This window comes from Ammodytes marinus (assembly GCF_949987685.1).
Source record: "Ammodytes marinus genome assembly, chromosome: 23".
Lineage (NCBI taxonomy): Eukaryota > Metazoa > Chordata > Actinopteri > Uranoscopiformes > Ammodytidae > Ammodytes > Ammodytes marinus.
In genome coordinates, this window is record NC_137227.1 from 8,552,112 (window position 1) to 8,579,473 (window position 27,362).

General features: G+C 42.1%; 2 protein-coding genes across 3 annotated transcripts in view; one reads left to right on the forward strand and one right to left on the reverse strand.

Moving 5' to 3' along the window:
- Positions 1 to 607: 607 nt before the first annotated feature.
- On the reverse strand, positions 608 to 13,788 carry agfg2 (ArfGAP with FG repeats 2; the record flags this gene model as incomplete). Of its 2 annotated transcripts, none has more annotated exons than XM_080051790.1 (13): positions 608 to 1,678; positions 1,818 to 1,888; positions 2,983 to 3,102; positions 3,641 to 3,724; positions 4,119 to 4,162; positions 4,277 to 4,349; positions 5,817 to 6,086; positions 8,522 to 8,620; positions 8,874 to 9,003; positions 9,423 to 9,570; positions 11,008 to 11,123; positions 12,461 to 12,554; positions 13,622 to 13,788. In XM_080051790.1, 13 exons carry the CDS (start codon positions 13,786 to 13,788, stop codon positions 1,631 to 1,633), a joined length of 1,464 nt encoding a protein of 487 aa, XP_079907916.1. In that variant the 3' UTR covers positions 608 to 1,630. The 2 variants fall into 2 exon arrangements, with proteins under 2 accessions (XP_079907916.1, XP_079907917.1); XM_080051791.1 differs by lacking the exon at positions 13,622 to 13,788 and adding an exon at positions 13,229 to 13,301.
- Positions 13,789 to 19,249: 5,461 nt separating this feature from the next.
- acap1 (ArfGAP with coiled-coil, ankyrin repeat and PH domains 1) overlaps positions 19,250 to 27,362 on the forward strand; it is a 13,523-nt gene continuing 5,410 nt past the window's right edge. The window contains 7 exon segments of the mRNA XM_080052429.1: positions 19,250 to 19,847; positions 22,070 to 22,127; positions 25,415 to 25,534; positions 25,808 to 25,861; positions 26,026 to 26,084; positions 26,773 to 26,833; positions 26,835 to 26,957. Coding sequence (XP_079908555.1) covers positions 19,795 to 19,847; positions 22,070 to 22,127; positions 25,415 to 25,534; positions 25,808 to 25,861; positions 26,026 to 26,084; positions 26,773 to 26,833; positions 26,835 to 26,957 — 528 coding nt within the window. The 5' untranslated portion in view covers positions 19,250 to 19,794.

Here is a 27,362-nt window from a genome sequence, read left to right on the forward strand (position 1 = left end):
CAAATTAAATCAACAGCCCAAATGTCGGTTCACAGTGAACTCATACTCAACCATATGGGAATCCAGTGGTTTGTGCCTATTTACATACACAGTCTATGTTTTTTTTTACATGTGATCACTGATTCCTGAATACAGCAAGTTAATGTGCTGATTAATGCAGTGTCTGAATGAGCAGTCATACCGTCTCCGACTGGTGACGTACTGTGATAAATCACACCGAATAATAACACAGGCCTAAAAATATTATTAATATGCATGTTAGGACTCGACTCTGAATTCGACGTTTTAAAATGAAACTAAATCATTTAAAAATGGGAACAAAAATAGTCATTCTGAAAGCTGTAAGTGTTTCTATCTTTGTACTGTATGCGTATGCAGTATCCATGTTGTTATGCAATATGCCTCCATAAGTAACCTTGCGCACGAGGTCAGCGAAAACTGGACACCAGGCGCCCCCTGCTGTTTGAAGAAATCACTACAGCTTTTAAAAACACAAGATGTTGCACTCGACATAATAGCGAAGAATATATCCTCAAGTTCATTTTGTGCTTGATTTTTTAGTTCACACAAGCAACAAAAAAAACGGGCAGAGACAACCTGCTAAGAAGCAACACACTCATTTTATGAACATGAATAATTGTCAATACAAAGACGGTGTTACACGAAACTCTTCTTTTTGGCAAAATAACATGTCAACCAAAAAAAAAACAAGCAAGAAACATTTTGGTCCAGTACATGAAAGCAATGATGTTTTTCTTTTCTTTTTTAAAATACACATTTAATTTATTATGAAATTTTGCCTTTACATTCAGTAGCATCTCCTTTTAGCCCTCGAAGCGCATGCAGTTTAGGAGTGGGGGAAAAACATAGGTTTATCAAAACTAAAACTAAATAAAAGGCCTGACAAATGCAAACATGTTCCACACACACACACACACACACCCCACCACAGAGAGAAGCCCGTCTGGGTCTATCCACGCTTAGTTCACATGCATGGGGAGGCAGTTAAGGCTGTTCGGACCCTCTGTGGGACCTCTTGATGCAGGGCGAGGAGTCTTTAGAACGGGCCTTTACTTTGGACATATGAGTTGCCTCCAAACGTCTTCTTAAAAAGTAGGAGACAACGCATTTTTTTTTTTTGCACTTTCAAGCAGGAGATGAAAGCAAAATAGCAGCAGCAGCAACGACGTGTGTGTGTTCGCGTCATTTATATACGTGTATTTTGATGCAAAAAAAAAAAATGATATTAAAAAAAAATTCAGAGAGGCGTATTCTACGTCTTCTCATGACTCCCACAGAGCCCTGAGGTGGCGTCTAACTGGTACACAAACACCTTTTTGACATATCCACACAGCGGGGAAAACAGACTCTCTCACACACACACACACACACACACACACACACACGAGTTCCATATTTACATTCACACGTTTTTTGTTTCCCTCCACAATCACGTAAACACAGACAAGAAAAGGAGAGAGGGTGAGAGAGAGGAGAGGAGAGGAGAGGGACGGAGGAGGCTGCTCAGGGCTGAGAATACTCCAAAGGCATTGAAATGGCAGCAACTCCTCATGTCTACTCCTCCCTCGGTTCCCAGAGATTAAGGAGGAGGTGTGGGAAGGAGGGGGGGTCAGATGAAAGGGTTCCGCGACGTCCCTCGACTGGGGTAAACATTCCCCTGAAAGACAAGACGAGCAAGAGGCCACTTTACTACTTAAATACCTCGACAGTTTGCAAAGAAAAAAAACTACCAATAGCCCCCCCTCATATGCACTAGTGATCTTGTTGTACACTAGTGCACATGGCAGTGAACTCACCGTGAACGGGTTGACCGACATCGGCCGAGGGACTTTGGGCTGAGAGTCGGGCGCAGGGAAGGAGGCAAAACCTGGAAAACACACACACACACACACACACACACACACACACACACACACACACACACACACACACACACACACACACACACACACACACACACACACACACACACACACACACACACACACACACACACACACACACACACACACACACACACACACACACACACACACACACACACACACACACACACACAACGGTGTGATTGGTATTCCTGAGCTGCTGCTGCTGCTGCTGCTTGTGGTCACTGTGTTGAACTAATGAACCATTGGAAGTGTGTGTTTGATCTGCAGCCCAGTGCACACACACACACACACACACACACACACACACACACACACACAGCACATGTCACACCCGCAGTGTGTGAGCAGTGCTTCTCAAATATATTGGTGTGAGGACAGCAATATAGCTTAGCATAACATAGCGAGAGATAAAAAAAGTAGCTCTATTCAATTTTATGCATCTCCCTCTGTCAGGGTGACACATTGGTCCAGACTGAAATATCTCAACAACTGGTAGATGTTTTGCAATAAAATTTGGATCAAACATGAATGACTTTTCCTTCTAGCGCCACCATCAGGTTATCAGTTAAATATATCCCATAATTTGCTTTACAACTTAATACCTCCGGAACTAACTACATTAGCCTCAGCTGCACTTTCTGTTTAGTGTTAATTAGCCAATGTTACCATGCTAACACACTAAACTATGGTGATTGGTGAACATAGTTATCAACATTATCAACATTTAAATTTTAAATACATAGGTTTAGGTACATAGGTTTAACAGTGACATTAAGCACATAATGTATAAGAAGGAACATGTATGTGCATTTGTATTTGATGGAGGGTACAATACCAGATTACAGAAATACAGTAAAGAAGCTTATTTGAAGAAAAACATCACTAAAAGGTTAGAGATCTCTTAACTAGGAAATAAGTAAATATACACCATATTGTATATGAATTAACAATCAAAGCCACCATTTATTTTCATTACCAATTTATGAAACCCGATTTTGTATTGAAACAAACGTGGCACACAGAATTTTGGAATTTATCCAAATGAAATTATAATAATTATTAAAAGCTGTACCGTTTGCTTCCTGGTTGCTGGCTGACTCATGAGGAAATGCATTCTGGGTAGTTGGCGCTGGGAAGGAGGCAGAGGGAGGGAAAACAGAGGTGGGCGAGTTGACGAACGCACTGGAGTCACCTGGAGAAGAGAGATCACATACAGAGGAGTCGGCTTGTTAAAAATAAAGCAAAGACTATCCACAGAGAAATAGTCTCTTGTATGGAAGCCTAAGAGCAGTAATGAAAAAACCTGACTGATATCTCATTTCAGCTGAATACATCAGTAATTTACATTGTCCAATAAATTAAAATGGAGCAGCCATATATATATTTCATATAATAAATGAGAATCTTCATTTCCATCATAATTTCTCTATGAATACTGTTTTCTTTAACGCTCCTTATTTTATTTTATTTTTTTATAATGGGCCTCACTTTTTCAGCTTCTCACGCGACAGCTCTAAAAACTAAAATACAAAGCTTTATACTTTTACTTTCCCCACCAAACAGTTGATAAAGAGCTAAGTCTTACCGTAAGATCTTCTATAATAATCGATACTTTAACAATAAGACCCTGGAGTACGGAATTCTAGCTAAAAAGTAGTAAAAAATGGCGTGACCTTTTCCCATGTGACAAAAGAGTAATGTCTGAAGGAGCGTGTGAACATGAGTCTCACCTCCTGATGCGTTGCAGAAGGGGTTACTAGGGGAGAGGGCTGGGGGCTGCTGGGACCCGGAGCTGCTGAAGGGGTTAGGGAAATCTGACACACACACACACACACACACACACACACACACACACACACACGGGGGAGGAGGACAAGAAGAAGAAGAAGAGCAGTGGGTGATAATTCACAGTGTGTGGTGGCACATTCCTGTCTAATCAAACACAACATTCTCTGAGTCACACACACACACACACACACACACACACACACACACACACACACACACACACACACACACACACACACACACACACACACACACACACACACACACACACACACACACACACACACACACACACACACACACACACACACACACACACACACACACACACACACACACACACACACATCAAAAGTGAAGGTGCTTGAGGTTAATGCTGTGTGCAGGTGACCAGGAGGGATCAATGCGGTTGGTACTTACTTGCAAAGGTTTGCGAGCCGGAGACTGCATCGACGCCGGGGGAACTGGTGTGGGGGGGGGGTGGAAATGACACCATCAGAATACGACTCGAATATTGCAAACAAAAATCTGTTGCGTTAATAAACAGTAAACACAAGTGGATTTTTTTGCTTGACTACCTGGCAGGAGTAGAGCTGGACGAGAGCCTGCTGCCGAAAATGGTGCTGTACTGCGGGGGGCCAGCAGGGGGAGCTAAGACACAAGCAGTTCACACAGAGACCACAACATCAATTCATGGGCTCAAATCAGCACTCATTTAAAAAAAGATTGAGTGCTTCTATAATCTTGAAGGGTGACGAAAAAATAAATAAAAATATGGTGTGTTGGTGTGGTTGTGTGTGTGTGTGTGTGTGTGTGTGTGTGTGCGTGCGTGCGTGCGTGTGTGTGTGTGTGTGTGTGTGTGTGCGCGCTTGTGCGTGTGCTTGTGCTTTCAGCGTGATATGAATCAAACCGAGCCAAGGCAGAAAATCAATCACCTCATTACTGTGCCGGGCCGGAGGGGAGAACAACAAAGCTTCTTGTGAGGAAGCCAGATCGGGCTCCTCAAGTGAATACTACTGTATGGGTTAGAAAAAAGCCTGACGCATTCGCTTATTAAGCAAACGCAGACCATTCTATTAACGTGGGGGCTGGGGGCTGAGAATCTGGAGCCAGCAAAGTGAGCCTAATTCAGCTGCAGAAAGAGCCTTGGCATTTGGACTATAAGAGGTTATACAACATAGCGGCGTTGGCCGTGACAGTCCGCATCACACGCACACTCTAACCTCCCCCTTTGCTACTTGAGTCTACTTGAGTATTAACAGCAAAATGGACTTCAAATTCTCCGCGTGAGACAGGACAAAATAAGCTAGTTCAACTACTTTTTTTTAAAATGGAACTTTTTCTTCCTTTTTTCTTTCTTAATTATAGGACTATATCTTACTCAGATCAGAACTGCAGAGAGGAAATTGCTCTTTGGTAGAACTGCAAACATCTCATAGGTATCACAGGTGTGACAATGGGCCACAACAAAGGAAAGGTGGGAGCCACCGGTTTGCCCTTTCAAGAACGTGTTGTACTTGATCTGCTTTTACTGTGTTTTTCGTGTGCACATTCTACTAGTAACCAGCAACATTATCTGCTTCAGAAAAAAGCAAGGTAAACGAAACAACATTTTTAAAAAATGGAGATACTTGTATTTCTTAAAGTCAGCACTTCTGGAGAATGTTTGTTGACAAAATCATTTTTGGCAAAATCAGTGAATATCTCTCCTCACAATCTGCTACCTGTCCTTACCTTGTGTGCGCTGATTCGAGATCTGGTGTTAAAAACACAGCCTAGGCTCTGTAAACAGGCATGTTGCTTGCTCAAGTGGGACCACTTTGTTCACATTCCCATTGTTTACATACCAGTTTACAGAGCCTAGGCTGTGTATTAACACTTGATTTTTTTGCAGCACACACACACACAGTGCAGACAGGTAGCAGAAAACATGCATTTAAATCTCCTTCCTCTAACATGTTTGCACCAGTTGTCATTTGCGCATTTACTCTTAATTGATCACACGCAGAACGCCCACAAACCAACAGTGCAATTTTTTTGGAATGCTCAAGCAATTTAGCACTCTTTATTTCGGATCTTAGTAGATCAACCACCAAAGTCTGATTATATTTCCCTCACCTGTGACTGGTGAGGTGTCAGAGAAGACGTTGTCCAGGTGTAACACTGCGGCGTATCTATCCTGGGCGTTATTGGAGCCTCCGCCCGGCGCCCCCACACAGCCAGGATGCTGCTGCTGCGTCTGGGACACAGAGTGGGGCAGGTGCTGGCTCTGCTGCTGGCTCTGCTGCTGGTGCTGGTGGTGGCTCAGACCTCCAAAGTCCACGCTGAGCGACTTGGGAAAGGCTCTGAAGGGCCCGCCCGAGACCCCCGACGCAGACACCGTACGACCTGACAGGGACAGAGAGAGAGAGAACCACACCGATGCTTCAGGGCATGAGACAGTGGAGGATTGTATACGCTGGATTCATGAGTTGGAGCATTTAAGACCAGGAGGGCAGAAATCAACATACTCATAACTACAGGATTTAATATTGAGCTGAGTTACACTAGCTGTGCAGAGGTCAAATAATGTAATAATATCCAGTCACTTCAATTTAATTTGAATGCGACAAAGAGAGAAGAAAAAAAAACAGCACTTTGTTCTGTTTCCATGGAATTTAAATGTTTCTTTTGCAAACGTACATTTAATGAAGAGCAGTTTCAAACTACAGCCATGAGAGGTGGTCAAAAGCACCAGAACAGCCAGTAAACTGAGCAGCCAGCTCTGTTTTCACAGGTAGAGAGACCTCCTCTAACCCAGAGAAGACAAACCTTCTCTCAATGCCCTGGTTTAATCTGTGTTCTGTGGCTCTTTACCACCTCAGTCTCAAGAAAACATAGAAAAAATCCTTCAATATGTTTTACTAATTAAGGACTACTATTTGAGAAATGAATTGCTTTATAGGACCAAGTCAGCACATATTGTTATATACCTCTGTAGATATTGTACTATTATTCATATGGACAGATTGAGTGGGATGAGGCTTCAAAGCCTGACCACAAGAAACAATCCATAGCCTACCTAAGAACAAAGTTATTCGTCTCATGCTACTATAATATTTCCATGCAAATGCAGGATTAGCTTGACATATCAAGTAGCATGAACGGTCATCACGGTTAAGCATTAACAAAAAAAACAAAACAAGACAAAATGGCACAGCTTCAAGCCCACAAACTCTTGGATAGTTTTCAAAGCACCGACAACTAAAAAAAAAAAAAAATTGTTAGTCGGTAACAAAGGCAGGAAATGACGATTAACATCTTAGGCAGGTAGCAAAGCTTTTTCCACAAACATTAGCCACAAAGCATGCTGCTATCAGCCAGGACTATCAGCATGGGGATACAAATGAAAAAGGGGGGGATTGTTCTTTTCTAAATACTGCTGGTTTTCCTCTGCTTGAGACAAAGACCAGACTTCTCACAGATTATAAAGCGTGCGAAAAGTCCAGTTGCATATTTTCTGGGATATGATCGTAAGGCTCCAGATACGGCCTTATCTTTGCAGACATAACCTGAACTTTCCAGAACACTTGTATGGGATGTTTATGTGCGTTACAGCTGCGCCCTACATAGAGCGCTTCAACGTCAACGTGGTGTGAAATATAAGTGGCCCTGTGCTGACGAGGCCAGCAGCTAAGGGCCTAAAAATAGCTTTACTTTAAACTTGTTCTATATCCTCGGAGGGGGACAGTGTATGTTCTTGACCCTCCCGTATGCCTTCAGATGTGGGGCTTTTTGAAGTGGGTTGAATCTGATAGACACAGTTATCGACCACTATTGCGGCAAATGTGAATATAGAGAGAGCTTTGGCTTCTCTCAGGGCTGCTCTGAAATGAAGCCAACTTTTAAATGCATATGGGGGGGGGGGGGGCATGGCACACAAGACAGGCCAGCCCCGTTACTACGGACGACACAGAATAGCTTTTATTGATCCCAGACACTCAGCAGCAACACACTCAAATGCAAATGGCTTGGTTCCATTTCGGTCTTACCTAAAGTGAAGTGGTTTTTGAAAGAGCTACTGGCTACAGGGATGGAGTGAGAGAGATAAGATAGACAGAGAGAGAGAGAGAGAGAGAGAGAGAAAAAAAAGGGATAACGCAGATGGAGGAACGGAGAAAAAGAGAAAGTCGTCACTGACGTCGAGACGAAAAGGACTGTTGACGCTGCTGTCGTCTGCGGCCAAGCTAAACAGGCTGTTATATTTAGCTATTCATGACAAAGCAACCCAGTGTGCTAAGATTATGATCTGGACATGCCATTTTTAAAGCCACATGATATAGTTAAAGGGAAAAAAAACAGAGTACTACAGTAGATTAGATCTTCTCAACATGGGAGTGAATTGATCAAAAATCTTTCCAGGAATAGATTAAAAAGTTGCTCAAAGGGTACGGCTAGTCTTTACTTTTCTTATTCTAAACATATTATAATTCCAACAGTGTGACCAGAGCCCATTAGTTCCTATACTGAAGGTAAACATATTCAGGGTGGTATCTCACGGTGTATGTGCTTTTATATTGTGTTCTCATTTGATAAAATAGCATTATAGTGCTAACTTAAACAACAGGCATACTAGAGTAGAGTAGAGCCGGCACTATGTAATGGAAAAGCGCCATTTGTTAACCGAGTAAACCTAGTTAAATGTGAGATGATATTTATTGATTTAAGTGGAAGAGTGCAGCCATTTGTTAAAAGTCTGATGTGTGATTAAAGATTGTGTGAGTTATGCTTATTGCGAATATCAATAAATGAGAAAGCTTTTGGGGGGTTAACAGCGGACACACCTGAGGGGCGTGGGAGGGCGGGGAAGGAGGGGGCGTGGCTCTGACCCCCCAGCGCTGATGACAGGGAGCCCGGACGCTGTCGCTCAATCCCACACGGATCTGCAGAGAGAGAGAAAATTTAAATTTATCAATTTAAATTTTCCAGTTTTTCATTATTATCTTTACTTTCTATTGTTTTTCCAATTTTTTTTCTTTAAAAGAAGAAGAAAATGTTTATTTGCATTGTAGAGATCTGTGAAACTTTTTTTTTTTTTTTTAAACCAATAAACACAATAAAATCAAATAATAAACAGAAAGGTTTGGGGGGGGGGGTTGATGCAATTGCTCCTGAACACATCATCTCTCTCCTCACCTTTGAGAGAGGGATCCCTGAAGCTCTGGGAGCGTGACGGCCTTGCGGTAAACGCGTCGGCCCTCATGTCGGCCGGAGAGATGACTGGAGCCCGGTCCCATGGAGGCATCTGGCTCTGGGCCTGCAGGGACTGGAGAAGGGAGGAGGAGGAGGAGCAGATGGGAGGTGGAGAGAGAGAGAGAGAGAGAAAGAGAGAGAGAGAGATAAAGAGATGGACAAAAGGTAGAAAAATTAGAAGAAGAAGATGAAGTAGGCAGGCTCTTTTCAAGCATGCTCAATAATTCATAAGCAGCAGCTTTGATGTGGAGGGCTACCTGGCCCATCGGTCTCTGTCTCTCTGTCCCAGCAGTGTGGAAGCAAATCCAGGTTGTTTCTTCACTTTCTACTCTGTTTTATTTCGGACCCTCTTTCAACTACTTTGTCTCCTTTCACTTCCTATTTTTCAAACCGCACCCACACACACTTTCTCTCTTGAAATCCTCTACCCCACCATTCGTCTCCATTACTCTCTCAATCCATTCATCTAGAAGACACATTGAGGACTCTCACCATTGGCCTTGAGGTCCTGGCGTTGGGGGGCAGGTTATGGGCGGGAGCCTGGCTGGCTAAGGGACCATGAGGAGGGGGCACAGCCTGGACCCCCGGCGGGCTCCATGGACCTTCCACATCCCTTCGGTTCTTACTTTTGGAAAAATGCCTGAAAGAGACGGGGTTATTTAGCCTCATGTGAGTGACTTAAATCCACTTATCGAACATCAAAAAGATTTTTAGGACTCAAATCTAAACCCAAAACAGTGACTGAGCTTTGTATTCCCCTGCATGAAAGCAGCTTTTATCCTTGAGCTAATTTTTTTTGAGTGGGCGTCTCAATTTTAGTTAATTTCTAAGTTTGGAAAGAAACGTCATTTCTAAACATTTTTCGAAGCAAAAAACTCCAAAACAAGATTAAGTATACGACCACAGTGGTGCTATGAGCTTAATGCTAACATCATGCTAGTATGCCCATAATATGATAATAATTAACTTTATTTGTGAAGCGACTTTCATAAAAACAATGATTACACGCTGATATTTAGCTTGTATAATGTTCTCTATACTAGTTTTGCGCGTTGGCATGCTAACAATGCAGTACAGCCGTATTTGAACAGATTCAAATTCTTAACTTATCATGGTGTAACATGAAAAGTGGGGAGACCACAGCCCAATGGTCCCATAGCTCTATGTTCCCACAGCCCGATGGTCCACCATTTGAAGTAATCTAACTATATAAGAGAATAGTGCGTGGGTGTGTCTCACTCCTATTCTAACCTCTCCCTCTCCCTGTCCCCTTACCCTAACCACCCAGCTTTGATGCCTGAACCTAATCGCCATTTTCAGGAACATAGGCCTGTGGGACCATCGAGCTGTGGGAACATACGGCCTAATTTTGAGGGAAGGAAAATCTTAGAAATGTGGGAACATAGGGCTGTGGGAACACGGGGCTGATCTGGGAGCTAAATGCTAATGTCAGCATGCTAACAGTCTTTCTTTCTGCATGATAACAGACATAGTTAGCAGGTATCATTTTTTACAACAGTTGGCATCTAAGTTTTGCTTATTAGCATGCTAACATTGTGGAATTAGCACCCAACAGAGAGTAGCTCAGGCTGACGTGAATGTTTTTAGTTTTACAGGTATTTGGTCATAAATAATCATAATGTATAAAGCACTGGCCAGTGCTTTAATAGTTTGACCTAACTATGGCACTAGAAGAAAGACCAAAGTTACTATAATTAATCCTAATGGGGAACATGAATGTCTATAGTACATTTCATGACAGTCCATCCCACAGTTGGAAATATATTTGAACAACAAAAATGGCAACCTGATGGTGGCACTACAAGTAACGCCATTGGGATTTATCATCTGGGGACGATGAATGTCTGTAATCTAATTTCACTCCAATAATTGTGAAGATACTTTAGTATGGTGGACATGACATTTCTTTACCTTATTTCATGGTAAACTGAATATTTTGAAGGTTTCAAACAGTCGGTCAGAAAAAGACAACAAGCCATTTCACCTTGTTCTCTGTGATCTACTGCTGCCTTATCACATGAGGATGTTATGTTTCAGATGAAAGCAAACATCTCACCACTTCTTCTTCTCATATTTGTCCTGGAGGAACTCTTTGAACTTCTGAGAGTCCTTCATGTCGGAGCAGCCGTCGGTCTTTGGGTCAAACACACACAGCCAGGTCCTCCTGCCCACCTGAAAACAAACACACAAACACACATACACACACACACACATTTTAGACAGAAATCAATATAAATTGGGAGCGTTTGGCGGCAATAACTAGAGCGTAAAATGAAAGTACAATCCCTGTTTTTGTTTGACGTTTGTCTCACTATAACAGATTGTTCCCCTCAGTGAGTCACATCCGGTCAAAGAGAGCGTATTATAATATGAGGGTCATATAATATTACTGCCGATGAATCACAACTCTTCAGGAGAACGGTGCGGGGGGGAAAAGCTGAACGCTGCAGACCTCATTCTCTCCTCACGTTATGCAGTTAGACACGCGCACACGCACACACACACACACTGTTGTCTAAATCACTTTCCTTCAAAAATCAGTGAATATCCCCACTGTGCGCTACCTGAGTGAGCGCTGGAACAAAAATCAATAGATTCATAGGATCAATAATCCACAAATGATTTGTTGCAGCTCTAATATGCTGCAACAACATTTTTTATTTCTGATGCCTTACACTTGTTTGTGTTTTTTGGAGAGCTGGGACTCAGCGAGAATATTTTATTGTTATGAAGCGGTTTCGAATCACACACACACACACACACACACACACACACACACACACACACACACACACACACACACACACACACACACACACACACACACACACACACACACACACACACACACACACACACACACACACACACACACACACACACACACACACACACACACACACACACACACACACACACACACAGAGGAAATAGATGGTGGTTTTGGGTGGGGAGGTACAGAGCTGGCCCTTTTGTTTCTTGGCAGTAGCATTCTTCCCCCCTAAAAAAAAGCCAGGACGACAAAGGCTGGTTCAACTGGTGGTCATGAGGGACGTTTCATATTCCACATCGGAACCAGGAAGTGAGCTTAAAACCTGGGCCTGTAACGAGAGCTGCATCTATTCTACATACTACAGCTGATCCTAAGACATATATCTAGTTTGCATGCAGTAGGCACACAATTGGGACATACTTTAACTTATTTATTTCATACTAACATGTCTTTTTTGAACTTGCCTCTTGCTTATGTATCATTCGCAGTGCTGGTTGTTTTCACTCAGAGGCTCAGTCCATGTGATGAAACTTCTGCTGCAGTGGATTGTGGGTCAGAAGGACCACCACAAAGCGGCTAAATCCAATACTAAAAATCTCGACCGGATGTAGTAGGAAGAATCTGGGTATGTTTAAGCATGCAGCATCTGACCACATGTATTAGGGCATCCTGAATATTTCTTCTACCATACTAAAGAGGAGAAAGTACCCCTAACATGGGAGTGTCACTCACTCACCTCATTGCCATGGTTCTGGAGGAATTCCACTTCTTGCTGGGAGAAGGTTGTCATGGAGATAGACTTGACTCTGTGGGGAGGGTTGAGGCCTCTCCTGGGACACACAGGAGAGATGAGAGAGAGAGAGAGAGAGAGAGAGAGAGAGAGAGAGAGAGAGAGAGAGAGAGAGAGAGATGTGAGAGAGAGAGAGAGATCAATGAAAAGGTGCTCAGTCCATCAGAGCAGGTGGGCAGGAAAAAGGGGAAAAAATTTGGACATGTGACAGTGAAATTATTAAGGGACAGACTTGGTGCGAAAGAGGCTCTGGACACACACACACACACACACACACACACACACACACACACACACACACACACACACACACACACACACACACACACACACACACACACACACACACACACACACACACACACACACACACACACACACACACACACACACACACACACACACACACCGGTGACAGAGAAGACATGTGTTTTCAGAAACCTGAGCCCCTTTTAATTTGCTCCATGCTGTGTGGACACAAAGTGGGACACTGCTGCTGATGTACATGTGCAGGATTGCGCAATCAAAGTGCTGAAACCGTCTTTCCTGAGGAGGAGTGGTTGGGACATGCAGAACAGAATGTGACAGCGCGCGCTCACACACCACACGTACACTCACGCGCACACACACGTACATACACAGGCCCGCGCCAACACTGGAGAGGAGCCCAGTGAGAGAGAGAGTAGTGAGAGAGAGAGAGGGGTAATGTCAAACCTTGCACCATGACGAAATGAACCGTAACTCACAGCTGGAAAATGACCAACTATAGCGGTCTGTCGTTTATGAAGCTGCTGGAAGACACGCACGAGACAGACAGAGAAAGAGACAGACAGACAGAGAGGGGGACACTGCGTAAATGAATGCGTGCACTCACACACAAACCTCGGCTGTTGCACCACGCCAACACTCCCTGTTAACGCTGTAATCGGGCTCTGGTGCAATCTCAGGCCTGGTACTTTCACTGCTGTGCTGTTATCAATGCATTGTTAGTCCTCGCGCACACTGATGCTACAGTCAATACAAGCGGGAAGCGCGCGGCAGGTTGACGCTATTTTATTTTTTATTTATTTTATTTTTTTATTTTTTAATGAATTCATTTTTACTCACAGCATTCCAGAGCACGACGTGCAGACGAAGCTGCCCACCGTGATGTCGGTGTAAGTCACCCCGGGCTGGCTGCACTCGAAGCAGTGTTTGTTTACTCCAGACTGGGCCAGCTCGCGTACCTTGCGGGCGCATATCTCCTGGTTGTCCCGGTGCTTTCGGTTCGACATTTTATCCCCCTCACCCCTACCCCCTCCCCCGGTGCCTTGACAGTGTGGCTCGGTGTAACAAGCCGATAACCCTCCGCCGTCCGCCACCTCCGTTCCACTACATGGAGCACTTCACGCCCGCATTATGGTGGGTGGCTTTCATGCGGCTTCACCCCTAATGCGAGACTACACAGACAGAGAGGGGAGGAGGAGGAGGCATGTCAAGCCGCACGCGCACAGCAGCGGAAAAAGGCTACGGGGTTTCCTTCAAAGTAAGAGCGAATGACAGGTGATTCTTTTGGATTAAGGGTCAATTTTACTTTTAGGACGCCTGTTTCTTAACCTTCCTCCTGTGTTAACTTTCTGCTACCATCCATGGTGTTAGCGGGTCGGTTTCGACCCGTGTCTGAAATCAGCTGTAAAAAACACTAAAAACAATTATCTATCATCCAGTTTGTTTCTCATCTCTTGGTTACATTGTTAGGCTTCCTTATCCATAAAAATATTGTTTTTAATATTTTTGGTGTAGGCGGCTGGGCCTTTTTTTTGTCAGTATGCGCCTCAATTTCAGTTTAAAAAATGGTAAAATTAACCTTAAGAGAATCATATATATAAATATTTGGTTGTTGTGTTACCTGATTATTACTGAGGGGTATGAGAACACATTTCTTAACTAAATTTGTTTTATTTATTTTTTCATATTAATATTATTTACCTTTTTAACATCTATGGTGTTACCGGTCAATTACGACCCATATATATTTATTTCAGAAAAGAGCAAAAAAACTTTTATTTCAGCATTATACAAACACACAATGAAAACCAGAACAAGTCACAACACAAAATATAGATTTGTAAGGTCAAATAAACAACAACCAATCAACAAATCAAACCAATCGAAATCAATTACTAGCTCCAAAACTAGTAAAAAGAAACAGAGTAAAAGTCTCTGTGTGCATGTGTATGTGTGTGTGTACAGATGTGTGACAAAAAGCAACACTTTTAGTGTTCTTTGCAGAGATATTTATTGCAGGTAAAGCACAATCTGTTTATCTTTCTGTCCTTAGTGCTTCGGCAGACCTGACACCTCTTATTTTTAGAATCAGGTGGCCATTTTCACCAAAAACATGATCCAGAACTTGGCTCACTGTATATCTCCTAATTTTTTAATACTGCAAATTGGAGATGTGCACTCTGCAAGTCACCAACTCTATACTGAATTGACCTCACATGTCTGGATATGCCCGTCTGTTTGTTTCGCTTTTATGCAGGTATAAGGGCAAACAAAGTCAAAATGAGAACCCCCCCAGAGCTCACATGATTGGGAGAGGAGCTGACTGTCATTGTGTTGGCTGACAGTGCACTTATGATTTCAGTTTTGGCTCTAGTTATTGTTTTTTTACATCTTATTCTATAACCGGGTCGAAAACGACCCTAACACCACCAGTGTTATAATTTCCACCAGAGCATTTTATAATTAAGTGAAACATTTTTTATTTTTTTTATTTTGTTGAAATAGAGGTTCCTGACAAAGTCAAGAAATTTTGATGCAATAAACAAAATGTAAGTGGTTCTTTTATGCATTTGAAAACCAAAACGGGTCGCTGGCGACCCTAACACGAGAGGAAGGTTAAAAAAAAAAAGTGTTACAAAATAAACACTGGTTATCTCATCACACTGTTAGTAGGTCAAAGTAGCATATTTGTTTATTCTGTTAATCAGATGTTGTCTTTTGGGCATTTGTTTATGCCTTTGTCTGCTAGCTGAAGAGAAATGAGGGGAATGACATGCAACAAAAAAGGTGATGATTGATATTAGTTTTCTTGCATGCTGCATAAACATGTTTGGTTTGATCAAAGTTACAGATACAGCTGATCATCTTTTATTTTCTGTGGGGCTATGCCTGAACAACACAGTCATGTGTGTTGGTGATGAGCCAAGCCCACACTGACTTGACCAAATTTGCTTTATTATACATGTTTCCTCTAAATGCTGTATGCATAGTTTTCACAGGACTACCAGTGTAAACTTTAAATGCCAGCCAGCCTTTTATTTTGAAAACGCTGTGATTCGTTGTAGTCCTGTCTGGTTTGACACTTGGAAAGATGCGTGGGGAATCTCCTGTCAAAAACAAATCCGTCGGGCAGCCAAGTTCGTGCGACAGTCGTTGATTAGGACCTGTGTCCTCAGAGTGAGACGCTGCTGCGAACTTTGTGTGTGCGCCATTTACGCACACGCCCCCGGATGGGTGTTTTGGCGCAGCGCTGCGTTCCTGACGCACGGCACGCGCGCTGTAAAGGACAGATTAGGCCTACTTCAAGAAACATGAGAAAAGGACTGATTACTTAAACGGAGATTAGAAAAAAACAGCTGGAGAAGGGGAAATGAAAGAAACAGTGAATTACTTTTGACTGATACAAAGGTGAGGGTCAGGGTATGTTGACTGAAGATATACCAACAGTTTGTCTCTGATACTGGAGTTTTTCCATGGCTATCAAACATAATACTCCCACGGGACTATTGTGAATCGTATCGTTTAAAATACATGACATTAGAAAATCTATTGTTCCTTAGTAGATAGCATCTGACTGTTTATTTTGATGGAGCAACTTAGCAACAAATCTAACTACGCCCTATGTGTGACGTCTACGAATATGTATGCAAGAGTTTCATTCACTTGTTGGCACACTGACAGCAGAGAGAGAGGGGGGGGGGGGGGGGGGTCATGTCAACACAACTAAACAGTCGCATTACTTTCAGATGAGCTCGTCAGGCCCTTCAAGCCTGCGGTGACTGTTTGTGATCAGCAGGGGGGGCCACACACATCATTTGATATATATAAGGCCTCGATAGATAGATAGATAGATAGATAGATAGATAGATAGATAGATAGATAGATAGATAGATAGATAGATAGATAGATAGATAGATAGATAGATAGATAGATAGATAGATAGATAGATAGATAGATAGATAGATAGATAGATAGATAGATAGATATAGGGCTAACATGATGTGTGTGCACACAGGAATAACAAGTGCAGACAAACACGCCTGTTGTGCTTCTGTAATTACACTTCCCTGCTCAGCAGTCGACAACAGGCTTCAGAGTGTCTGACTTCACCTGTCTGTGGTGATCTGACGTCACCTGTCTGTGGTGGTGAAAATGTTTCCCAACACCTGATTGGTCGTTTCGTTAAACCTATTTAATATGGAAGCCCGTTTCTGCAAGAAGAAACACTTTTTACTTAGTGATGACTCAGTTAATCATATGAAATGATTGACATTCAATCACATTTTCCTTGATATATCCTGTTTAAGCCATAGTTTTGATTTATTTATTTAAATGTACTATCTCATAATTCCATACTAAAACATCATTTTATCTTTTGACATAGGGGAAGGTGGGGTGATTTGTGCGTTTTGGAAGTTGCAAAACCCCTTGTTTCTAGAAAACCGTGGAAGAAATTGGAAATGTGACCACATATTTAAGAAGAGCCATCCATTTGACTCATCCTGTAAAGAAGGGAGACACAAGGAATAAGATATAAGCACATTTAAGCTCAAAAAACTGTGTTTTGCCTTTCAAAGTAAAATTTCCATGATCAAGGTTTTTTGATTATTGTGTCTGAACAATTATAGACACGTTTGAAAACATTTGACACATGTTTTAGTGCTTTGGTATGCTACACTTTGAGTCTATATAGTTAGCACAATGTCAACCCTAAATTGCTGCATCATGCCTATTATCCAAAATTCTGGGGATGGGGTGATTTGTGCGCAAGGGCCTGGGTGAGTTATAAGTAAGTAAGTAAGTAAAATGTATTTATAAAAGCACATTTATGACAGTTTGCACTGTCCAAAGTGCTGTACATAGTGCATTCAGTAGGTAAACAATGAAGGTACAATAACAATAACCAAAATAAAAGACGTAAAGCCCATACATCCACATAAACACAGATAGTAGTGCAGAGGTAAGATAGTTAATGGGGAGGAAACACCAGGGTGTACATATGGGTTTTGAGCCTTGATTTAAAGGCAGAAATGTAGGGGGAATCACATTTGTCAGGTGGCAGTTGGTTCCACAAGCACGGAGCAACTAGTGCAAAGTACATTTCTGAGAGTTGTGCCAGTGGCATGGCTGTATACGCTGGTCACCAAAAGAAAGTGATTGTCTACAGTAGCTCAGAAGAGAGTGACATCTCAATTCCACTTAACGACACCACTGATGAGAGTTCAGATGGCCAGAAAGATGATGATGGTGACTTTGTCATTGTGACACAATGACGCACAAATCACCCCACGTAGTGGGGTGATTTGTGCGACAAGACAACTTTTTTTCCGAAAGCTATATTTCTTAAACAGTTTATTCCAGATCCAAAGTTTTTATTGCCAGGGATGCACAACATCCTGAACTATATGTACATATTTGAGTTGGAGACATAACTGTCAAGGCCTCACTTTAAAATCACTTTGAGTAAAAAGTTGCACAAATCACCCCACCTTCCCCTATATGTCATTATTTTCGATTTAACATAGTCTTAGTTTTGATGGCTTTGATTTTTTTTTAAATGTTGTTCCCATTTCATATTTGACCCAGAAAGTCAATCTTTGGACCTACTATTTAATATGTCATGTTCATGTTCATGTTCATGTAAACTTTTTTAATATCCCATGTTGCTTTATTTTCTCAGAATTGCTCTGTGCTGAGTCATAAGATTTACTTTGGACGTAATATTTCACAATTTGTACTTTGTAAATCATTATTTTGACATAGTAAATAGTCTTGTCTTAGTATCTCATACTTAGAATTCAGTATCTCGTATTTTTATTCAGTAAGTCATAGTTTTTAAATTGTAATGTTTTTGATATACTTTCTAATAGCCTCATAAGTTTAACATGCTAATACGTATCACCCCAGTTATCATGAGTTACTTACTTTGCATCTAGCTTTATATTTCTTTTTTGACAGGATCGGGCTTCCATAGAAAGATCCTGTCACAGTGACATGCGGCCTCCCTCACACCTCAACAAAAGCAAAACAGAAAAGGTTGCCAGACAAGAAAACACACCCAGTCTACTCTCTACGCATGCGAAGCCTACAGCTTACATCACTGAAACTGGAAAGCCGAATAAACACACACAGCAAGTGGAAGAACCAAGTTTGAGTGGGAGAGAATTTCCACATGGCCTATAGCTGTTTGTACTGGATGTAGCCATGGCAGCCTATTTAAAAACAGCCAAATAATTATAGATCATCCGATGCGCACTAAGAAGATTTCTATTAGAGACTTTTTTTAGTGCAACCTGTCATTGTGTGCAATTTCCTTCTTTCAAAACCACAATTTGCCATGAGTAAGAAACCCGGAAATAAAGAGATGTGAGCCTGGGGGTTAGCGAGAGAGAGAGAGAGAGAGAGAGAGAGAGAGAGAGAGAGAGAGAGAGAGAGAGAGAGAGAGAGAGAGAGCGCGTAGTACTCCACTCGGCACCCTTGGGAGGAACATGCAATTCACCGGCTGCCGTCTGATTCGGTCTCATTCATTTGGGGATTTTATCGAAAAAGGGATACTTTAATGCAAAGGGAACACGCCTTCTCCCCGGAACATCCTCTCTCAACCTGCCGCTTTGACTTTGACCGGATACAACCGTAATAACGCGCAACTCACGCAACGCAGAACTTCCCTGTTGCGTTGCTTCTTGAAGCGGTGACAAGTCGCCTCCTGGCTCGGATGCGCGACAGAGGAGGAGCGCAGGGCAGAGCAGGCACGCGGTGTCCCCTTCAACACAAGAGGAGTGAACAGGAACGACTTGTGTGGGAGGAATACAAATGATATACTTGTGTTCTGAAAGAAGCGAACCGTCCAGGGGGGCAATAATGAATCAAGTGGAAGCTGGATCGGAGCGTTAAAACAATACACAGTAACAGGTTTAGTTGTTGTTCGCGTCGGGCTTGCTGTCCCGAAGAAGGAGTCTAAAGAAAATACACTGAAGTTTTTTTAGGGTTTTGTTCTGCGACTAAACGGAGGGATGACAGTCAAGCTGGACTTCGAGGAGTGTTTGAAAGACTCACCGCGATTCAGGTAAGCTGATGGTGATGTAGGCTATAGTCAATGAAAAAGCTGTTTCATTTACCTTCTGCAGTTTGAAATTGAGTAGAAAAGAAGGATAGAGCATTCTGCACAGATGAAGAAAGCAGGAAATGCTTTCATTGTCTTGTGTTTTGAAGATCTACTGTATACTGCATTGTCCTCTTGTAGTGAGTGGGCTTAGGACTTCATGGGACTTTTAATGCAATGTTTCTCATGTTGTCCATTCGAACCATGCCATGAGGTTTTAAGGGGGGCTCAGTAAAAAGGGATCATACACTACATGCAGGCCCTTAAGCAGGGCTGAGAGAGCACTGATCTGAGGTCTGATGCTCTAGGCTGCACACACTGATGTCATTGAACCACACAGGGAGCCCTGGAAATTCAATATTGTTTTTATTATTAGAAATAAGTGGGATCAAGTTAGAGCCATGGGTGTAGCCAACATGGATTTATGTTGAATGATCTTGTTGAGGATATATATGTAAAAATCATTCACACTTTGACATCACTCTTGCAAAGAGCTATAAAACTAACTTGTTCATTTTAAGCTGATTAAAAAAAACCCTCAGTAAAAGCCTCCAACGTTGCTGTCAGTCTAGCCGTAATTGCGTGCCAGACAGAATCTACAACCAATTTGTCTTTCAACACAGAGTTCGCATCTGCTGTAATCAAAAGGGAAGTGGTGCGGCTAAACAGCTCAAGGGGGGAGAGTTTGGTAGAACATGGGTGTTGCCCTTGTTGCTAGTGTTCTGGCACCCTGCCTTGAGTCACTGTGGCTGGCTGGTGTCCTCGTCTCCGCCAGCTGATGATTTGGCATATTTCAAATCCCTAATGTCAGCCTTCTCCTTCTCCCTCTCTCTCTCTCTCTCTCTCTACGTCTCTCTTTCCCTCTCTCTCTTTAAGTTGCCCATTTAGAATGTTTGAGGTTTGCACAGTAGTGGAAAAGTTGACTTGTGGGCAGCTGCAGTGGTGAGGCCTCATGTCAGGGCCCAGTCAGAGCAGAGAGAGAGAGGAAAGAGAGGAGGAAACACAGTCAATCAAACAGATAAGCAAAGAGGATAAAAAGAAAAGAAAAGAAAAGGAAATAAAAAACTTCCCTGACAGCTCAGGACAGCAGCTCAAATGTGCCTGCCTCCTGTTGCCGGGTAACGGCGACGACAGGAAGTGAGGACGAGATGTGTCGAGGTGATCAACGGGGGGGGGGGGGGAGGAAGTGTGTGTTTTTCTGTGGGCGGAAACTAAGCCTCAGTCTGTCTCCATTTGCTTTCTCATGCAAAAGAATGTGACAAGATATTAAGAGTGAAATTAAAAATATATCAAAAAGCAGGGAACCTTTTCAATCTTTGTCTTCTGTCTTGTTGGCCTTTTTTCACCCTTGTCCTCTCCTTTAATCTCCTCAGCTGACTTGTCATTTGGTCGTATTTCATGAGGTCGCGACCTCAGACTCTTGATTCAAACACTAACAGAACGCAAGGAACACAAGCATACTGTCTGTCCTCTCTTCTCTCTCCACTCAGTTCTTCTTTTTTTTTTTTTTTACTTTTCCTCCTCTCTCTCTCTCTCTCTCTCTCTCTCTCTCTCTCTCTCTCTCTGTGTGTCTCTCACTCTCTGTATCTCTGTACTGTTGGTGGAAGGCAGCGGAAACCACATGGCTGAGCTGTTGGTGTGAGAACAGACAAGAGATACTTGACTGTTAACACCATACAACTGACTTACACTAGCCATGAACAGGAACCTCTGAGGCTGCCTGTGTATGTGTGTGGGGGAAAAAGCAACATTTAAGGGCATCAATCTATTACAGAGAAACAACAAGTACTGGATTTTTACAGTTAGTCTGAATACTAGAGTGCCCATTCTACAGCCTCTCAATACTGGTGTGCCCCTATACAAGCTCGATTTTCTTTTGGGTCCTTACATAAATGTATTGTGACTATGGACAACAAGTAATTGTGTGTGTGTGTGTGTGTGTGTGTGTGTGTGTGTGTGTGAGTGTGTGTGTGTGTGTGTGTGTGTGTGTGTGTGTGTGTGTGTGTGTGTGTGTGTGTGTGTGTGTGTGTGTGTGTGTGTGTGTGTGTGTGTGTGTGTGTGTGTGTGTGTGTGTGTGTGTGTGTGTGTGTGTGTGTGTGTGTGTGTGTGTGTGTGTGTGTGTGTGTGTGTGTGTGTGTGTGTGTGTGTGTGTGTGTTGTCTGACTGTGTTTATGTGTGTCTTTCAGAGCTGACATAGAAGTGGTCCAAAGCGATGTGAGTGAACTGGAGACGCGGTTGGAGAAGGTGAGATCTGTACACCTACAGAATATGTTTCAAATGTGGCACTGAGTCACTGCTCTACTTTTCAGATATGTTCCCCTCCAACACACACACACACACACACACACACACACACACACACACACACACACACACACACACACACACACACACACACACACGCACGCCGATTACACACACACACACACACTATGCATTTGCATAGCCCCTTACCCTAACCTTAACCATCAGAACGAAATGCCTAACACCAACCCTTATACTTACCCTAACCTAAACCTTATTCATACCTGAACCCTAAAACCAAGCCTGAACCTTAAAACAGGCCTTTGAAGAAGTGAGGACCAGGCAAAATGTCTTCACTTTCCAAAAATGTCCTCACTCCGATGGTTAAAAGCCAAGCACACACACACAGTCAGTCAGTCAGGTATGAGTTGTTTCTTGACACATGCTCCTCATGTGAAGAGGCAGTGTATAGTGAGATGTGGGTGGCTGTGGTTGACAAGGTATTTTTTTACCTGGAAGCGAGTGGGAAGTATCCTCAGGCGCTGCTTCCTCATGGTATTGTCATCCAAACAGAGAACTATACTGTCTGTTCTGCTTCAGTGCGATCGCGTGTATTCCCTGTTCTGTGTTTGTGTTCAAAAGCGTCACAGTTTCAGATCCATTCATCTGATAGATAAAGAGGACACATGGTGCGTTTCAGTTCCTTGGTGATAGAGAATGAGCGTGAGATGTGCCATGTCACTCTGAGCTGTTTTATCACCTCGTCTACAGCATACTAAAGAACAGAAAATAACATAGAATAGCAGCAGAAATCCTGGACAGAGCATGTGGTTCATATAAAGGTGGAGTCAGCTAATGGAGAATGCCACTTTTTGTTAAAATCAGTGAATATCTCTTTGCGATCTGCTTCCTGTATGCGCTGGGGGGAAAAACAGTGCACAGCCTAGGCTCTGTAAACGGGAATGTTGCTAGCTAGGGTTAGCCCCTTTGTTCACATACCCATTGTTTGTTTAAAGAGCCTATGCACTGGATTCCCCCCCCCCCCCCCCCCCCCCCCCCCCCATTGCACACATCAAGCGTTTTCTAGAATCGCTGACTCCACCTTTACGTTTGCCTGCAAAGCATCATATCAGTGAGTAATGTACGTGTGGCAGCAGGGGTAAGAAAAACTGGACTAACAGGGTTCAAGCCCCTCAGGGCTCACACTAACTGCAGTGTAGCTGAACTCTGACCTTAATGTCTGAGAAAGCAAGAGCAGGAGAAATGTCCCTGCTTGCAATTGATAAGAATTTATTTTATTTTTTCTTCCACCATGCTCCATGGTATCAAGCTGTAAACAGACATCTTAACAGTTTTTTTTCCCCCGAAGGCCATAACTCTCCTTAACAACCCACCATAAACTATAGGATGAACTGTACTACATCCATACTGTCTCCATACTGTATATGCTCCACCTGGCACATGCACTTTACCTCTGATTGGGTTCCACACTTTATCAGTACTTGTTCCACAGTTTGTGCAGTCTTTTTAGTCTCTTATCTATTTTAGCTTGTCTCTTGTTTTGAAGGATTTTTCTTGTTATATATGTTGGTCGGTGTCCAATTTATTTTCTGTCATGCTTTCTGACCTATTTTCAACTTCTTTAACTTAATTACTTGTTTTTAATGAGCTGTACACCAAGTCATAGTCCTTTAGAACATTTGGCGAATAAAGCCATTTTTTTGGATAAAAATAGTTTGGAACACGTTGTGAGATCCTTTACTGCAGCGAGACGCATGCATTCAAAATGTTCAAATTGCTACTTAGTAGAAAGTGTATCAGCATAATGTAGCAAGGGCTCACCATGTTGTGTATACTGAGTTATATTATCACAATGACTATCATTGGACTATTAATACTGTCATTGGGTACCATTTTAACGCTGCAGTGGTTCAATGCTGAGAAAGTTTTTATGAGCTACATATGTGTCGAAAGTAAATATTTAATCTGCAAAGTAACTATAAACTGTAGCTGTAAGATGTAGTGAATTAAAAGTATGATATTTCTTTATGGAGAAATAATGCAATGGAAGTATAAAGTAGTAAACAAAATAGAAGTGCTCAAATACAAATATGTCAAACTACCTTCTAACAGTAACTTGTCAAAATGTCTTCTGTGAAAGCTTTATTTGCCCACTGTGGCTTATTATCAGATGTATCAGTAACAGTGTAAATGTTAGATAAGCTAAAAGAAACAGTGGAACAATCCAGGCTAGCTACTTCATATCCACAAAAAGTGTTCTTACTTTTTCCTGCTGTGAGCTAAATTGTGCACTGGAATAACAAGGTCATTAAAACTATTTGGAGTAAACATGATTAAGGTGCACAATGTTCAGCACCAATTACAAGCTAATGCTAAATGCTCAAATGTAGCATAGCGCATAGGCAACTGTTAGCTTACGCGTTTATGTCGATGTTATGTTTACAGCTTGTTCCAAATATTCAAGAAGTTAATTAATGAGGCTTCATTCTCAGGTGATATATATCCCTTTTTTTAATGGGGAAATTACTTTTTGTTGTTTGGTATTGTAATTGTAAGTCTGGATGTCATGTGTTTCAGTAAAGTACAATAGCCTAATGATATGGTATATTGTTATTATCAGGTTTTATCAAATATAGTATGTAGGCTAAAAAAACAGTATTTTCCAGGCTGTGAAGTCCAGTCATTCTGGCTGTAATGCAGTTTCCAGACAGTATTTAACAGAAGCTTGAGGCTACATTCAGCTTTCTCAATGATCATAATCACTCTTCAACTGGGGCTGTTTAATGGCCTTAATGTGTGGACCCCTGCTATAAATGCTCATTAGGCCTATGTTTTTATTATCCGTGCTGATTATGAGCGAGCGTTATAGTCACCTTTAGTGTCTCCTGCCTGAGCCCTCGGGACCAATTTAACTGCGGTGTGTGTTGTGTGTTTGGCTGTTTGAAAGGAGTAAACATATGGAATGCCTAAGATGAGGAAATGAAAATGTGTAACACGCTACAAAGATTAAAAAAAAATATTGATAAAGAAGATGCTTAACAAATATAAAAGCGAGGCAAGTATGGTAGGGTGGATTTGAATGTGGATATATTTAGTTTTTGTCATAACTTTGCATGGAATATGTGTCAATTATACAGTAGTTGAAAATAGCAATAAAAATAATATATTTTATGTTATGTAGGCTGGCTATGTAATGTTGTGTATCTATGTGATCGAAATAAACAACACTAAACTAAAACTAAAGTGTTTGCTGTTGTGTCATTTAGCTGGTGAAACAATGCCAGGCCATGCTGGAGGCAGGCAGGGTCTATTGTCAGAGCAGCAAGAGCTTCGTCAGCGGGCTGCGTGACTTGGGACAGCACTGCTCTGGGGACAAGATGATGGAGGTGAGAGTATAGCACAGTGACACAGGCAGACCAGCCGTCCTCAGGGAGTTATTTATACCCCCTCTGTGGTGTCATTTCCCACGTTGATTTTCCACTTGGACAATGTCACATCTACTCGGAGGAAAGGGTTCATTCATAAGTCGACATGTAGAAGATGCTAGTTTTATATAATTCATTAATGTTTAGAAGAAAAAAATTCTCCATTTATTTTAAAACATCACTGTAAAGATTTGATGAAATGTATGCAGAGTTTAATTTATGATTGTCCTGCAGGAGTGTTTGGACAAATTTTCCAAGAAGCTGTCAATCATATTGGAAGCACAGGGGGTGAGTGCATATCTCCTTGTGTAGCCTGTCTTTGCCGTGACGCTTACCATCCACAGTACGTGTCAAACGAGGCCGCAGTAAGGGCTGTTTAACACGTTTACCTTTGACATTTAGACAGTTGTCTGTGCTCACAGCTCTCTCTCCCCTTTTTCTCTCCCCTTCAGGAAGTGATTGAGACCACACAGAAATCAGTCAAGACCAAGCTGCAGAACTTTGTCAAAGAGTGAGTGAGATATATAGCTGCCTTTTTACCCCTGTTTGTTTTAGCCAACCTTTCTGTTTTTTTCTTGGTAGGATAATTCATTCACTCAAGCCACAGTCTACTGCCTGAGTCACTCCCATGGCATGTCTGCTAACTATTAAAGCATGAAGGAATAATAGTGTCTTATGGTCCTAAGTTTCCCTTCCCTTCTACTTTGCCTGATCTCATCAGTGTGGATGATACGGTGGATTAGATGAGGGAGCAGAGATCTCTCATTGTGTGTTACAAAACTGATTGGCTAGATGTTTAGCCAGTGACACATTTGGAATCTTATTTTAACACACTGAGCTCACAAATCTTTTATCACCTGATTTTTATTAAATGAACGTGTTGAATTTAAGGAATAAATACCACACACATGACCAATACATGGCATAGCAACAGCTTTATTACAGTTAACATTTTTGTAAAAAAAAAACATTGAACAAAAAGCCAAAAATAGTTTAAAAAAAAATGTTTAAATGTATTGTGGTGCTACTTGAAGTAGTAGAAGTGACCCCGGCTTACAAACAAGATAAATAGTCTTAAAAAATTCATCCAAACTTTCAAGTACAACATCATTAAATCGTAAGCCGACGTGATATACTATGCATCGGTGTTGGACGCCAACTTACCCGTAGTTTTTTTTCCCCTGCTTGCTGTCTGTCAGGGATGTGCGTCGGTTCAAGGATGTGCGTAAGGAGTTTGAGCGTGGCAGTGAATGCCTGGAGGGGGGCGCAGGTGAGGAATGCCCAGGCACCGCGCGGTAAACAGCACGAGGTGGAGGAGGCCAGCAACGCTCTGCTAAACGCACGACGCACCTTCAGGGCTGAGGCACTCGACTATGTACTGCAGGTCAGAACCAAAAAAAAAAAACCTGGACCGGAGTAAAAATCTGACTCTTTCACCATTTTTTTTCCAGGGCTACAAATCTGATTAATTTTCTCCCTGTGTGTAGAATGTATTGGCATTTTTCAGACTTGGTAGAAAAATTGTAATATTAATAAGTATGTTGAATTGGTGTATAGTGGAATGAAAATTGTTGTTGAAAAAGTAGTTTTTTATTTTTATTTCCTTAAAATGAGCCTTTATATCTACGTAGCGCTCTAGATGTCACTAAATATTCAGCTATTACACACTGCACCAGGAACCGCACTTCATTTAGCCATCTATATATTTAGCATTGATAATTACTATTATTAATCTTAACTTTTGCTTTTATGGTTTTTGTGTTGTATTTTGTCCATTTCATACAATTTT